Source organism: Rana temporaria, chromosome 1, assembly GCF_905171775.1.
Source record: "Rana temporaria chromosome 1, aRanTem1.1, whole genome shotgun sequence".
Classification (NCBI taxonomy): domain Eukaryota; kingdom Metazoa; phylum Chordata; class Amphibia; order Anura; family Ranidae; genus Rana; species Rana temporaria.
Window position 1 is genome coordinate 623,538,470 of NC_053489.1, and position 14,329 is coordinate 623,552,798.

The following is a 14,329-nucleotide window of genomic DNA, read 5'->3' on the forward strand; positions in this document are numbered from 1 at the left end:
GAGCCTCTCTCTCCATTGCCTCACACTGCTTTCAATCATAGAAGTGAGACCATGAGAAAAAAGTGGGGAGCGCGGCCCCCAAACCCCGGCTCGGTCTCTCAAGGATGTATATAGCAGGGCTCGGGAGCGATCAAGCACCAATGCCCTAATAGCAAGCGGTTTGCTATTGGGACCATTGGTCAAGGTGTGGAGCGCCAGCGAGGGACCCAAGAAGAAGAGGATCGAGACTGCTCTGTGCAAAACAATTGCACAGGGCAGGTAAGAATAAACATGTTCCAATTTAAAAAAAATAATAATTTAAAATCACTTTAGCTATTGGACATTTTTACACATAACTGTGGACCAAACCTTATGCGTGTTGTGTGTTTTTTTTTTTTTTTTTTTTCTTTTTTAATTGTATGTACGACTTGTACAGTTCTTATGTTTCCCTGGTAGCACAGTTAAAGTTCTTATTTTGGATAAAGTTGTACTGCTGCTTTACCTTAAGCTGTTAACTATTTAAACACCAAGTTGTGAGACAGGAAGAAGATGAGCATCCCTGCCTTTTAGATTTTTCCAGGATCCAGCTGACTGCACAATGTGGGACATTCGTAATTGCAGCCCCATAAAAAAAAAAAAAAAAAATCTCTACACTTTAAGCTAAACCTCAGCTTTTAAGGTGTAAGATAGTTTGTGTTAAAAAGGTGCAAGTTAAAGGGGTTGTAAACCCTTGTGTTATTTCACCTTGATGCATCCTATGCTTCTGACACTGACCAGCCCCCCCCCCCCATTTTACTTCGGTGGGCCTGTTTAATCCCACGACAGAAACGCGCTTTACCTCTCTGCTCGTTGGCTTGGCTCTTCATTGGATAGATTGATAGCAGCACAGCCATTGTCTCTCGCTGCTGTCAATCAAATCCAATGTGGTCGCCAGGGGGGCAGGGCCGAGTGAGGCATTCTGTGTGAATACATGCAGAACCGGAACTCTGGAGCATGCCCGCATGGATGTCCACCAAGGAGAGAGCTTCTCCAACATGGACACCTGATGCAGGGAGGAGCTACCAGTGCTGCCGGGGGGCCCCCAGAAGAGGAGAATCGGCACAGTGGAGGCAAGTATGACATGAGAGATATATATATATATATATATATATAATATAATATAATATAATATAATATATTTTAAAGGGGGCTTACAACCCCTTTAATTGTTTTTCAAGACTAAACTGTCCACAGGGGGACAATGCCTTTTGTGTGATTTTACTGCAGAACAAATGGCAATGTCCCTCTGTTAAAAGAAGTGGAAAAATAACTGATCTACTAGCACAATTTAAAAGGTAATAAAAACAATGTTACAAGGGGAATTGGAAAAGCAAAAACTGCTGTGTTAATACTAGTGCCATTTTATTTATTTTTGCTTGTAGTTGTCCTTTAAGCCACCAATAACATGAAGAATAACTATTTGGAGAAAAAAAACATCCAAAATAAAGTTAAAGCCCAACTCTTGGATAAAAAAAAAAAAAAAATCCCTGCAGTGTGGCTTCCCATAATGCAAGGGTTAAATGCTTTTGAGTGTAGAAGTAGAGGAACACGCTGTATTCCTTGCTTTGGCACTCTCCTCCTCTCTCTCATTCTGTTGGCTGTGAAGGGTCTCTGGGCATCATCACTTACAATGCTGCAATGAGGCACGTGTGCCACCGTGGCCAAAAGTACTTTACAGAAGAAGCTTTGGGCACAGTCCACAATCCAGTGCTCATAATGAAATTTAAATGCTGAAAACTATGAGATTATATATATATATATATATATATATATATATATATATATATATATATATATATATATATATATATATATATATATATATATATATATATATATATATATATATATATATATATATATATATATTTCTCAGACTTGGTATCCCTGAACAAGGTGCTTTTGAATTGTGTAGTAATGTATGGATAAGATCAAACAACCATGCACAACATGAATTCAGTGGGTAAAATAAGTTTTGAACATGGTACCATTTTTCTAGGTAAACCTATTTCAAAAGGTGCTATTGCCATAAAATTTCGCTACATGTCGGTGACAACCCATGCAATTCATACATAAAAAGGAATTTAAAACCTAAGTTCAGAATTTTAAGAGTAACTCCACTTGTTGAGGAAAAAAAATAATCGGTCTCCTCCCCTTGTGAATCCCCTCCCCCTACAGTTAGAATCACTCCCTAGAATACACATGTAACCCCTTCCTCGCCCTCTAGTGTTAACCCCTTCCCTGCCAGTTACATTTACACAGTAATCAATGCATTTTTATAGCTCTGATCGCTGTATAATTGTGACTGGTCCCAAAATAGTGTCCGATGTGTCCGCCACAATATCGCAGTCACAATAAAAATTGCAGATCGCCGTCATTACTAGTAAAAAAAAAAACACAAAAAATTCCATAAATTTATCCCCTATTTTGTAGACGCTATAACTTTTGCGCAAACCAATCTATATACGCTTATTGCGATTTTCTTTTTACCAAAAAATATGTAGAATACATATCTGCCCTTGATTAAAATTGGTCTGGGCAGGAAGGGGGTGAAAATGCTCTATATTGAAGTGGTTAATTAAATTTTCATTTAGCGCTTTGAATACTTTTTATTTTTTCCCCCTGTGTCGGTCCATTTTATTACACATAACTTAATTTCAGAACGTATTTGCTTTTTGGTTTCTTTGTATGGATTGCATGGGTTGTTTCCAACGTGGTGAAAATTTCATGTCAATGGCACCTTTTAGAAATATGTTTACCTAGAAGAATGGTGACATGTTCAATACTTATTTTACCTGTATATGTAAAACTGGAGGAAGTGTTCTCTATTCTGCACTTGAGCATTTGTCATAATATATGACATTTTTGTAGCCTGAAAAGAACTGTTTTCAGATGATCATACCAGAAAGGTAACTTTCTGTAATGTTGCTGTAAAACGATGGCTTCTTGTGTACATCGGCCAGATCACTACACCATCTGGTCCTTGGCTGAATACCACCGTCCCTGTGTGTGGCCAGCCTAAAGGGTTAATCAACCCAAAACTGATATAGGCGTTTTCAGTAGATGCCGGCAGGTTGAATTGTACATTAAATAGTTCTATCACAGTATTGACCAGACTAAATTTTAGTGGTGTCAAAGTACCGTATATTTATTTTTTTCCCTAAATCTGATAAAAATAACTCTGGAAGTGCGCTTACACCTTTTTATATTCATGGAACCAAACAGTAAAGTTGTATGTTAATTAGATATTCATTAAGTTATTATTAAGTACCTTTTTTCTTCTGGTTCTTCTACTTCAAGTTTTACTGCTTCTGCCCTGGAAATTTTTAGGGCCCAAAAAAATAAAATAAAAAATACACCAGGAAATTAACCCAGCATGTCTGCATGAATCCCCCTACTCTGCAGAGCTCTACAGGTAGCTCTGAGTAGCACAAACTTGCTTGGTTCATTACACATGTAAATGCTTCTTTCCTTTGCAACTAAATGGAACTATGCCTACTGAAAACCTAGCTAGCAGTAGAAATAAATCACATCCTAGAGATGCCAATATTGGCATCATTCGCTGCCTTCATATTCTAAGAGAGAAGACATGACCCTCTAAGTAGATCTTGGACGGTACAGAAAGGTTTAAATACCGTTGATGCAAATGTATAATGCTTTTTGCCTGAATTGGAACGTCTTCTTTAAAGGTATACCATGTGCGAATTTGGGCTGTTATACCTTGTGTGTGTTATGAGAAACTCTGCTGATTTCATAAACTTTTTTTTAAAACATTTTGTTTTGGTAGTTCTTCGGTATTTCACTTCCTGTCCTTCCCCCTTCTTTTTTTTTTATATTCTGAAGAAAGTTTTTGAGTATAGTAAAAAGTCATCCAGAGCACACAATTGTAGTAGAGGGTATAGAGAAATACAAAAAACATATGCCTGTACATGAGAATACAATAATAGTAATGACCGGATATAGAATACAGTCAAACTGGAATGTCAAGAACATGACCGTATCGTACTATACAATGGAATGTACACAGGAACCCACCCGCAGAGGTATTAAGTCACATCCTAATAGGAGAATAGCTAGAGAAGTCTATCCAGTACAAGATCAATGGGGGATAAGCTCAGTGTAGCTAACCAGTTATTCCTTGGCTGCTTAATTTTTGCGTGGAATCTGCGTAGCTGAAAAATGCGTTTCTCTAGGCCCATACCATCAACCCATTCTCGATGCATCAGCGGCTTCTTGGCTTTCCAGTGCCGCAGGATGAGATTCCTAGCTTGGAATAATGGCCTAGCAATAGATAGCTGCCCTGTGGTGACCTGTTAATAGTGGACTATTCAATATACCCAGTAAGTACAGTTTGGGATCTTAGGGCAACGTGACTTGGAACACAGGGTTCACTATGTCTAATACATTAGTCCATTACCTGTCAAGTCCTGTAATTAAGTTTTATTTTTTTATACTTTGAGTTTATGCATTTTTTTTGTTTCATGTACAAGGTAAGCTACACTTGGGGGAAGAGGAAGGATTGGAAGACGAGTCAGAAGGCAAGTCGGATGTTGCCACGGCTCCTTTTACAGGTCAGTTGCAAAGAGTTGTGTTTGGTGGGTTTCCTAAATCTGGTGGTGGTGTTATTATTGTTATTTATTATTAATATATATATTTTTTTTTATTAAATCTGTAGTGCAGAAAATTCAGCAGGCTGCATGTATGTTAGTGATTTATAAACCCCGGACATGAAATATGAAAAAACCTTTGTGTGTACTTGTCCCAATCCAGAGCACCATGTGTCATTTCTGTCTGCTTTTCCTTCGTCTGCTATTGGCGAGAATCGCTTCTAAATCAAAAGGTGAATCACTTCTGACAGATTTTCCTGACGCCAAGAGAAGAAAGGGGACAGGGGAGGGAGCTCCAACTGATTGATTGTCTCAGCTGTGTGCTGTATGAAGAGGGTCTGTTCCTTCCCTCCAACGGCTTTCAGGGCTCTCCTCACTCCCAGGATGCTTGGACAACTAATTTAAAGTGGTTGTAAACCTCAGTCATGGAATCTGAGGAAAGCTGTAGTGTCCTTTCTCTGCATCCTGCCTCTTTTATCAGCATGAGTCACTTCTGAGAAGTTTTCCCCACACATAAATGTGTGTGGGGAAGGGAGCTCAGAAGGAGCTTGTCTATTTAGAACACTGTTTCCTTGCTATGTGAGGTGGCGGGGTCTTTTCTCTCCTCCAATCTGCTCTCACACACTGTACCTGCAGCCTCTCCGCCCTATCCTCTGAGCTGAAGAAAGATCTGTAACACAATCTGCCCTGGAATCCTTCTATGGATTATGGATGAACATCCACCGTATCACATTCAAGCCTGTGTGGAGAGTGAAAAGGGTACTTCTCAATTCTTTGGGGTTGTCATGGTAAGAGTGTAGGAACACCAAACATTATTACATTTTTGAGGACATCCTCTGTGTTCATAGACAACCTTTTCATATAGCAAAACCAGATTAGTTTAAGAACATGTAGCCACTGACATAGGGAGGGTGGGTTGCATCTATTTAACCTCCATGCCCAAACCAAAAAAAAAGATTGGGTCAGCAGCCACAAATACTGTAGCTTTTGGCTTGTAATATTCAGGTTTTTACCTGACCAGGCATCCAGCGGTGTCCTCACCCAAGCCAATTCTTTAACCTGCTGTTGGTGATGCTATCTTGACTAAACGAAACCAGCAGTGAAGCCTTGCAGCTTCACTGCCTGTTTCTTACTGCGCATGCGTGGTGTCCTATAATGCTGTGGGAGCAGGTACATGTGAAAACCGCCACATCACTGAGATGCCGATGCGCGTGCCTGGCGGCCGCGGTGTCTACCAGGCACCCGCGATCGGCGGTTACAGAGACTAGGACGTGTATCTGTGTATGTGTAAACGCACAGATCCACGTCCTGTCAGGGAGAGAGGAGACCGATCTGTGTCCCTTGTACATAGGGACGTAGATCGGTCACCTCCCCCAGTCAGTCCCCTTCCCCCACAGTTAGAAACACTATGCAGGGTACACATTTAACCCCTCCCTCACCCCCTAGTGTTAACCCCTTCAATGCCAGTCACATTTATACAGTAATGAGTGCATATTTATAGCTGAATTTGCCCCATATCCCCAACCCCCCTCGTTTCCCTCGTGAAGACTAAGAATAGAATAAATTCAATACCTTTTGTCATCTCTCCGTCTTTTGTAGCCAGATTTCCTTCATCATCCTTTATGGGGGCCAATGTGTTCTGACCTCCTCCCTTTCTTGTTTTTGTTTTTTAACTTTCCTTCACTATGTGCCTTTTTTGTTCTTATCTCGGCCGCCCTGGTTGTACCTTTTACATTGCTTATTGCATTCTTTGTAAAGTTGGAATGCTGGCAATGACCTCCCAGATTTATTTTAATTTTTTTAAATAAGGTCTTCTTTTGCTTTTATATGCATTTTTACGTTTGCGTTGGTCCACCCAGGACTTTTGTTGGCTCTTTTTTAAATTTATTTCCCATTGAGATGCACTGGCCAATGCCTTTATTTTTTATTTTTTATTTAATATGCTCTTAAAGCACTCATTTTTCTCCGTGTTCTTTTTAGGATTTTATCCCATTTAATATCTGCCAGCAAGGAGCGCAGTTTAGGGAAGTTGGCTCTTTTGAAATTCAGTGCCTTTTTTATTACCCTTGTGTTTCCTATTTGTGTGATTTATGCTGAAACGAATTGACCTGTGGTCTGTTTCCTAAATTGCCCCATATTTCTTCGTTCGCAATCAGGTCTGTATTGTTAGTAATCAGTAGGTCTAGTAAAGCTTTTTTGTTGGTGCATTTACCATGCGACCCATGAAATTGTCCTGCAAGACATTTAGGAAATGGTGATCCTTAGACAAATGGGTGGTTCCTTCTGCCTAGTCTGTCTGAATAAATAAAATCCCCCATTATAATGACACTTCCCATCCTTGCTGCGATTCCAAACTGATAGGAGGTTCGCCTCCCCCTCCTGTTTAACTTCCCTAATCACCCGCTGCCTTTCTGGTGTGGCTCGAGGTACCGGTAGTATTTCAGAGAATACTACCTTGGAGGTCCTATTCCTCGTTTTTTAGGACACTCCATCTTCCGCTGACTTTGTCATTGGTGCCAACATGCACCATGACAGCTGGTTCCCCAGCCTCTCCCAGTAATCTGTCCACCAGATCCGTGATGTGACGAACCCGAACGCCTGGTAAACATAGTTTGGCGCTTCAGGTCTATATGACAGATTGCCCTCTCTGTTCTAATAATCAAGTCCCCTACCACCAGAATTGGTGTTTCCTTACCCTCGGCTTTACCCCGCCTTCACTGGAGGAGTATTTCCCCTGGCAGCTAGGGGCATCACTCTGCTCCAGCAATGGTGGTCCCTGACGGGTTACCCCAATTTTCTGCAACAGGGCATACTTATTGGGATGTTCTAGCCCAAGACCGGCCTCCTTGACTCTTTTCCCCTCTACCCTTTCTGAGTGTCGCCCATCTACTCTGCTCTGGTGCCTCTGTCTCCACCTGCCGGGTACAGTCCCAACTCTCCTTTAGTATAGAGAGTCTTCTCAGTGTTGACAGTTGCTTCCCTAGATTCAAGACCTGGGCTTCCAGGGAAACATTTTTACATTTTGGGCAGCAGTATTCACCCTTGATTGGATGATTAAGGAACATATGCCGCAAGATGTGCACCAAGTCGCATCTCCACACTTGCCGGCTTTGTACCTACTAATTTAATGGGGATTTGGAATTATACTCTGTCCATTTAACTAACAACTAGCTTCCTAACTCTAATACTCAACAACGGATTATTAGTGGGACCTTGCTAGCTCCAATTTTAATAATTTAAGTTGGTACTTTCATAAGGACATCCTTTGTTTTGGACCCCTGGGGTTCTCAAACAGCAGGCTAAAGATATGTGCAGGCACCCGTTTTCAACTGCCAGAAGCAGTGTAAGAAATATCAATACAAGACTGTCTTCCTCTAGCATTAGTGCTGGAATAACCATAATTTTCGTGTTTTAATGCTGTTTTTTGTTTTATTTCCTTTAAGCTGGGTCTAAGAAAGAGGGGTCATCGGATGCAACCACGTCCTCAGGCGTCCCAACTCCAGCATCTGCCACCTCTCTGGACGCTTCAACTCATGACATCATCACAGAGCAGCCGCGGTCCCAACATACCCTGCAGTCTGACTCTGTAGATCTCAGCAGCTCAGATGTCCCCAGTACTGTTACAGAGGGGGATGAAGAGGACATTTTAAGCCGCAGTTCCAGTCAGATCAGCACTGTCCAGTCTGACACCAACATGGACATGAACGAGGGAACCACCCAGGCTTCCTCACCAGTGAGCGACAGCTCGCAGACAACCACAGAAGGTCCAGATTCTGCTGTCACCCCTTCGGACAGCTCGGAAATTGTAAGTGTGCAGCGGGCAGAGGGGGTATCACGGTCTTCTACTGAGGGGCCGGACATGTCTCAGAGTTCCTCCATGGAGGGCCCCGAGCTGGATACATCAACCTATTCATCTTCCTTTTCACTGTCAGCCAATAGTTTTGAAAAGGTCAGCATACCTCTGTCTGAGAGCATGACCTCTTAAGAGGATAGCATTGCATGATGCTCTAAAAGGCAGTATTGGAGCTTTTCAATCTCCATATATTGCATTTGCATTTTTTTATGCTATTTTTGTTCTTAAAAGCTTTAAAGTGGGGATCCTCTATTTATTTTTGAACTTGGGGTTTATTGGCCGGAGTAGGGGGTTTTCCGGCTTTGCCAATTCACCATTTCAAGGCAGTGGCACCCCAACACTTATTCAGTAAAGTCGGTTATATTTTACTGAAGTGGTATCAGTGAAATATGATTTTGTTACTTTCTATAAAATATATACTTCATTCTGCATTGCTCTTTGTATCACTGAATAAGCTTGTTGGGGCCTTAACTTTAGTAAGAGCCATTTGCTTGGAAGCATGCTTTATTTTGGTGGGTATTTTAAAGTTTCGCAATAACCTTTCTAAATTGTATTTCAAACCAGTCCTCAATGATTTGCTGACTGGCTAGAATTCAAGTTCGGTAAAAAGCAGAATACTTTTCTGTGCTGTATATATAACAGAGTCTGAAGTAATGGTGTCAGGCAGATTTGCAATCCTGAGGATGACACATTGAACTTTGCATGGCTAGCTGTTAATGCAACTGTTGCTGAGTGCTTAAGTCCCCACTAAGAATCAGAAACCAATCAGAATGGCAGCTTTGACATTGTTATCCCATGTAAGGGGAAGGCATCATAACAAATAAAAATACAAGTTTGCAGAGGCAACTGCAGCTGGCATTATGCATTTGTTTAATACTGTAATTGTCTGCTATAATTATAGTATTTAAAAAAAATACATTATTTAAAGAATTTTTTTTTTAAAGTGTACCAAATGAAATCCTTATAGGTCCTTGGGAAAATGTATAAACTGTTTAGGTGGTCACTAGTCACAGGCTTTTATGGTCCCCTCTTGGCGGTCGGCCCTGCACGTATTAACTTACCACAAATGTCCCTGTGTGATGAAAGCTACCAGTGCTGTCTTTTTTTGGGAATGCTTGCTGTCTGGCTGCAATGGCAGCATTCATTTTTTTGTTTCTTGGGACCAGTTTTTTTTACTTTTACATTTGCTTTTGGCACTCCTTGAGCTAACTTACGGACTAAAACCAGTGTAAATTTAGGTGCATATGCTCTAGAGATGGTTTGGTTGAAAGTCTGTAAACTTAACGGTATAATTTTGGATTGAGGGAGGAAACTAGGGCACACTAGAACATACAAACCCCAGGCAGATTGTTGTTCATCGGAATTAAACCCAGCTAACCAATGTGTTAGAAACAGGAGGGTTCACATACATTTCATTGTCCAGCTATTTTAGAATGGTTTGCACTATAAGTGGTAATAACTAGTCATTCTTCTCGGGGCATCTGCTCTGTCAGCCAGTCCAAACCTCAGCTCTTCATGCCCTTTAATAGGCTACATGCCTACCAGGGGCTTAATCATAGGCGACCCCTATGATTAAGCCCTAGTGGGAGGAGTGAAACATGTCAGGGGGATTGGCCCGAGGAGTTGCATTGACTAAGGCTTTCGTATGTATACATCCACGCCGGGATCGATATGACTATCGTCTCATGCTTAAATGGCCCTCTGCCTTGGTCAGTGGCCCTCTTTCTGTGGGGTAAGTGGGGACATTTCTGTACTTGGAGGCCCTCTTAAGGGTCAGTTACTGTTTATGGGATTTAGTTATTTTTGCTAGCTGGTACTGTCTTGGCATGGTTTAAGGGGTTTAAGTGAGCCAGTGCTTGCTAAACCTACATATAATTTTGTACATGGATATAAAAATACATATGTAGTTGAGGGTCAAAGAAAAGCATGGTAGCCTTCCTTAAATCTAGAAGACTACAGAACATGACAGCTACGGGTCCTCTAAACTGGTACATTTGTCCTGGCATTCCTTGTGCACTAATGGAAGGCATTTTCTGAAACTGAACAGGTCATTGAGAGGCTGGTGTGAAAGTGCTTATATTGTTCTTACACCCCATTATATTGCATTACCCCTGTTATGCTTTCATGCTGTGCATTGTGAAATGCCAAATGGCAGAATTTTTTTTTTTAATTGCTCTCATGCATTGCTAATTTTGATGCCAAATTTCAATTTAGTTTTAGTCTTTTGTTTAAAATGTCATTTTAGATATAGTTGTATTTTAGTCCTCCTAATTGTTTTTTGTTTTGCTTTTAGTCGACTAAAACTCATTATATACTCCTGGAGTAAAAAAAAATCTAATATTATTTATGGTATTAAGGTTTCAACATGCACTTAGACACAGATAACCGCTGTGATATATCTCTATCTCTATCTCTCTATCTCCATTTTGTTTTAGTTTTAGTCATAGGCGTGCGCACATAGGGTGTAAGGTGTGCCTGGGCACACCCTAATCACCCTGTGCTATGCAGATTCCCCCTGCTGCCTGGCTGCAGAGAAATGGACTGGGGAATCTCTGTCCTCAGTCCCTTTCTCTGCCTCGAAAGTTAGACATCAGGGGTCTGTTTAGACCACTGATATTTCACCAAAGCCCCCAAACAGGGCTCCTAAAAAAACTAATATTAAAAAAAAAAAATAATAATAACAATAAAAATAAAATTGTAAAAAAATAATAATAAAAATAATACAAACAAAGATAAACTACTGACACCGATCTCTGCCCTGCTGACAAAGCCCTACTGACTTGCCCACTGCCATATATGGTATATTACACACGCATGTGTGTTTGAGCTTTGGTGTGCACACCCTAATGCAATAGTCTGCGCACACCTATGGTTTTTGTCATAGTCTTCGGCTAAAATGCCATTTTAGTTTTTTTTTTTAGCCACCTGAATTAGTTGCCGATACCAAGTACTCGTACTTGTGAAAATGCTCCCGATACTGAAAACAATAATTTGCGGTGCAATTTGCGTCCATACAAAATGAATGGATGCAAATCGCACTGCAAATAATTGCATGCAATGTAATTCCAGTCTGAATCCCATGAGGTTTTCCCGCACCACTCCTGTGTGAACCCATGCTTGTCATAGTGACATTCACACAGGAGCGGTGCGGCAAACCACCCTGCTTGATGGGTTCCTCCGGCTCCCATCCGACTGTGCACATCTGCGGCTCCTCCTGCCTCTCCCATGGCTTTTTTTCCCCGCTGGAGGGAGTGACGCTGGGGTGAATAAAAGCCATGGGAGAGGTAGGAGCAGCAGATGACCATAGTCAGATGGGAGCCTGAGCTGGTGGAACCCATCATGCAGGGAGGTTTCCCACTCCTATGTGGCTCAAAATCAGTATGACCAGCCTGGGTTCAGATAGGAGCGGTGGGGAAAATGCATGTGTTTCGCACGGGAATTGTACCGCTTTCCTGTTCAGATTGCATGCAATTCATTCTGTATGGACGGAAATCGCATTGCAAAGTATCGGTACTCTGTATCGGCGAGTACTTGACTGAAAGTATCGGTACTCGTCGATGAAAGAAAAAAGTAACAGTGCATCCCTAGTCATATTTTAGTTGACTTAAAGAATGTTAATTTCGTAATCAAAAAAAAAAAAAAAAAAAAATCAAATACATTTTCCACTGCTCTCATGCTGTTGTGTTTTGAATTGCCATTGTGCCATTTCTGACTTTGTAGGTGATCGATGGTGCTGAGAACCTGTATTCCGGAATGCAGATTGGGCAGCTCCAGGATGAGGAAGATGAAGGAGCGATCATCCACCAAGAAGAGTTGGCTGATCGTTTTGGGAACACGGCTCTTGGTAGGTTAACTTTTTAGAAGTGCTATTGTAGGTGGATGGTTTAACGCACAGGTCAGGGTTATTGGCTTAATTTTAAAAAACTTTTTTTTTTTCCTTTTTTTTAAACACTTGAAGGATTTACGTGGATTTGCCTTAAAGGGATTGTAAAGGTACATTTTTTTTTTTTTTTTTTTTTTCCCTGAATAGCTTCCTTTACCTTGGTGCAGTCCTCCTTCACTAACCTCATCCTTCCATTTTTGCTTTTAAATGTCCTTATTTCTTCTGAGAAACCCTCACTTACTGTTCTTCTGTCCACACAGTAATGCAAGGCTTTCTTCCTGGTTTGGAGTGTTGTGCCCCCCCCCCCCCCTGGACTATAGAAGAGTCAGGACACCCACTAACACTCAGCTCCTTTCTCGATCTGCAACGTAGAGAGCGTCCTGACTCTCCCGTAGTCCAAGGGAGGGGTTCTCCACACCAGGGAGAAAGCCTTTGCATTACTGTGTGGAGTTAGACAGAAGAACAGGAAGTGAGGATTTCTCAGAAGAAATAAGGACATTTAAAAGCAAAATGGCAGGATGAGGCAAGTGAAGGAGGACTGCACTATGGTAAAGAAAGCTATTTGGGAAAAAAAAAAATTGTACCTTTACAACCCCTTTAAGATTTTGCAGTTAGCATGGAGTGACCCACCTTTTCCATTGAATGACTTGGACGTTTTCATATTTTGTGGCATTTTACCTTTTAACGTTTCCATGACCAGATGCAGAGGCCAAAATTTAGCAACGTCTGTCCTAAGACCCCTTTCACACTGAGCCGCCGATAGTGTCAGCGGTAAAACTATGTCATGCGAATTTGCAGCGCATTTCAGTAGCTAGCGGGGCGCTTTTAACCCCCGCTAGCAGCCAAGAAAGGTTTAAAACCGCTGCTAGCCACGCTGTCCCATTGCTTTCAATGGGCAATAGTGGTGGAGGAGCAGTAAACACACCGCTCCAAAGATGCGGCTAGCAGGACTTTTTTTACTGTCCTGCTAGCGCAATGCCCTCAGGCTTTCACACTGGAGACAATAGAGCAGCTGTTTGAGGGCAGATTGCAGGTGCTATTTTAACGCTATATCGCCTGCAATACGCCCTCAGTGTGAAAGGGGTCTTGAGCCGAGTATGTCTAATGCCATAGTGTCTGGTGAGGGTGATGGCTAATTGACATTCAGGAAGTACTGTCCAGTCATTGGTCTAAATGAACTTTGATCCCCCCCTTCTTTTTTTACTTTGTTTATTTGAAAACGGTGTATTACAGAATGCACATTTCACAAGGAAGTCTTCTGTTTTCATACTGCCGCACCAAACAATAACCTAAAAAGCTCAATTTAAAAAAAGAACAAGCTGTCATCAATTTGCAATGATGCATATAATACAGTATACAATAACATGAAGGTCAAATCATGTGCAGTCCAAGAAAGTGATACTTAAAAGTGATACTGCGACCAGATGAACTCCTAGGAGTAGAATTACACCAAACATCCTAAACTTTTATAATTTTTATGTAGACCGTTTGTTACAGATAATCTTTTCATAAGGGAACATTTATCCATTGGGGATTAGTAAGGGCAGTGGTTTGCATCTATATTTGGTGTTGTATATACCAGAAATACAGTGGGTAGAGAAAATTGGCACCCTCCTTTTAACCACTTGCTTACTGGGCACTTAAACCCCCTTTCTGCCTAGGCCAATTTTCAGCTTTCAGCACGGTCACTCTTTGAATGACAATTGCACGGTCATGCAACACTGTACCCAAATTTTTATTTTTACCATATTTTTTTTCCCACACGAATAGAGTTTCCTTTTGGTGGTATTTAATCACTGCTAGGTTTTTATTTTTTGCTAAAAAAAAAAAAACGCAAAAAAGACCAGAAAATTTTGAAGAACAAAAAAACGTTTCATAGTTTGTTATATAATTTAAAAAACGGGTACATTTTCTCCATGAGTGGCACTGGTAAGTGGCACTGATATGGGTGTGATTGTTTGTAGACTG

General features: G+C 41.1%; 1 protein-coding gene across 2 annotated transcripts in view; it reads left to right on the forward strand.

Annotated features, from left to right (window-relative positions):
* The window catches only part of HTT (huntingtin), a 261,043-nt gene that overhangs the window by 67,355 nt on the left and 179,359 nt on the right, over positions 1 to 14,329 (forward strand). For both annotated transcript variants that reach the window (XM_040335343.1, XM_040335344.1), the window contains 3 exons: positions 4,509 to 4,589; positions 8,069 to 8,430; positions 12,199 to 12,322. In XM_040335343.1, coding sequence (XP_040191277.1) covers positions 4,509 to 4,589; positions 8,069 to 8,430; positions 12,199 to 12,322 — 567 coding nt within the window. The remainder of the gene's footprint in view (positions 1 to 4,508; positions 4,590 to 8,068; positions 8,431 to 12,198; positions 12,323 to 14,329) is intronic.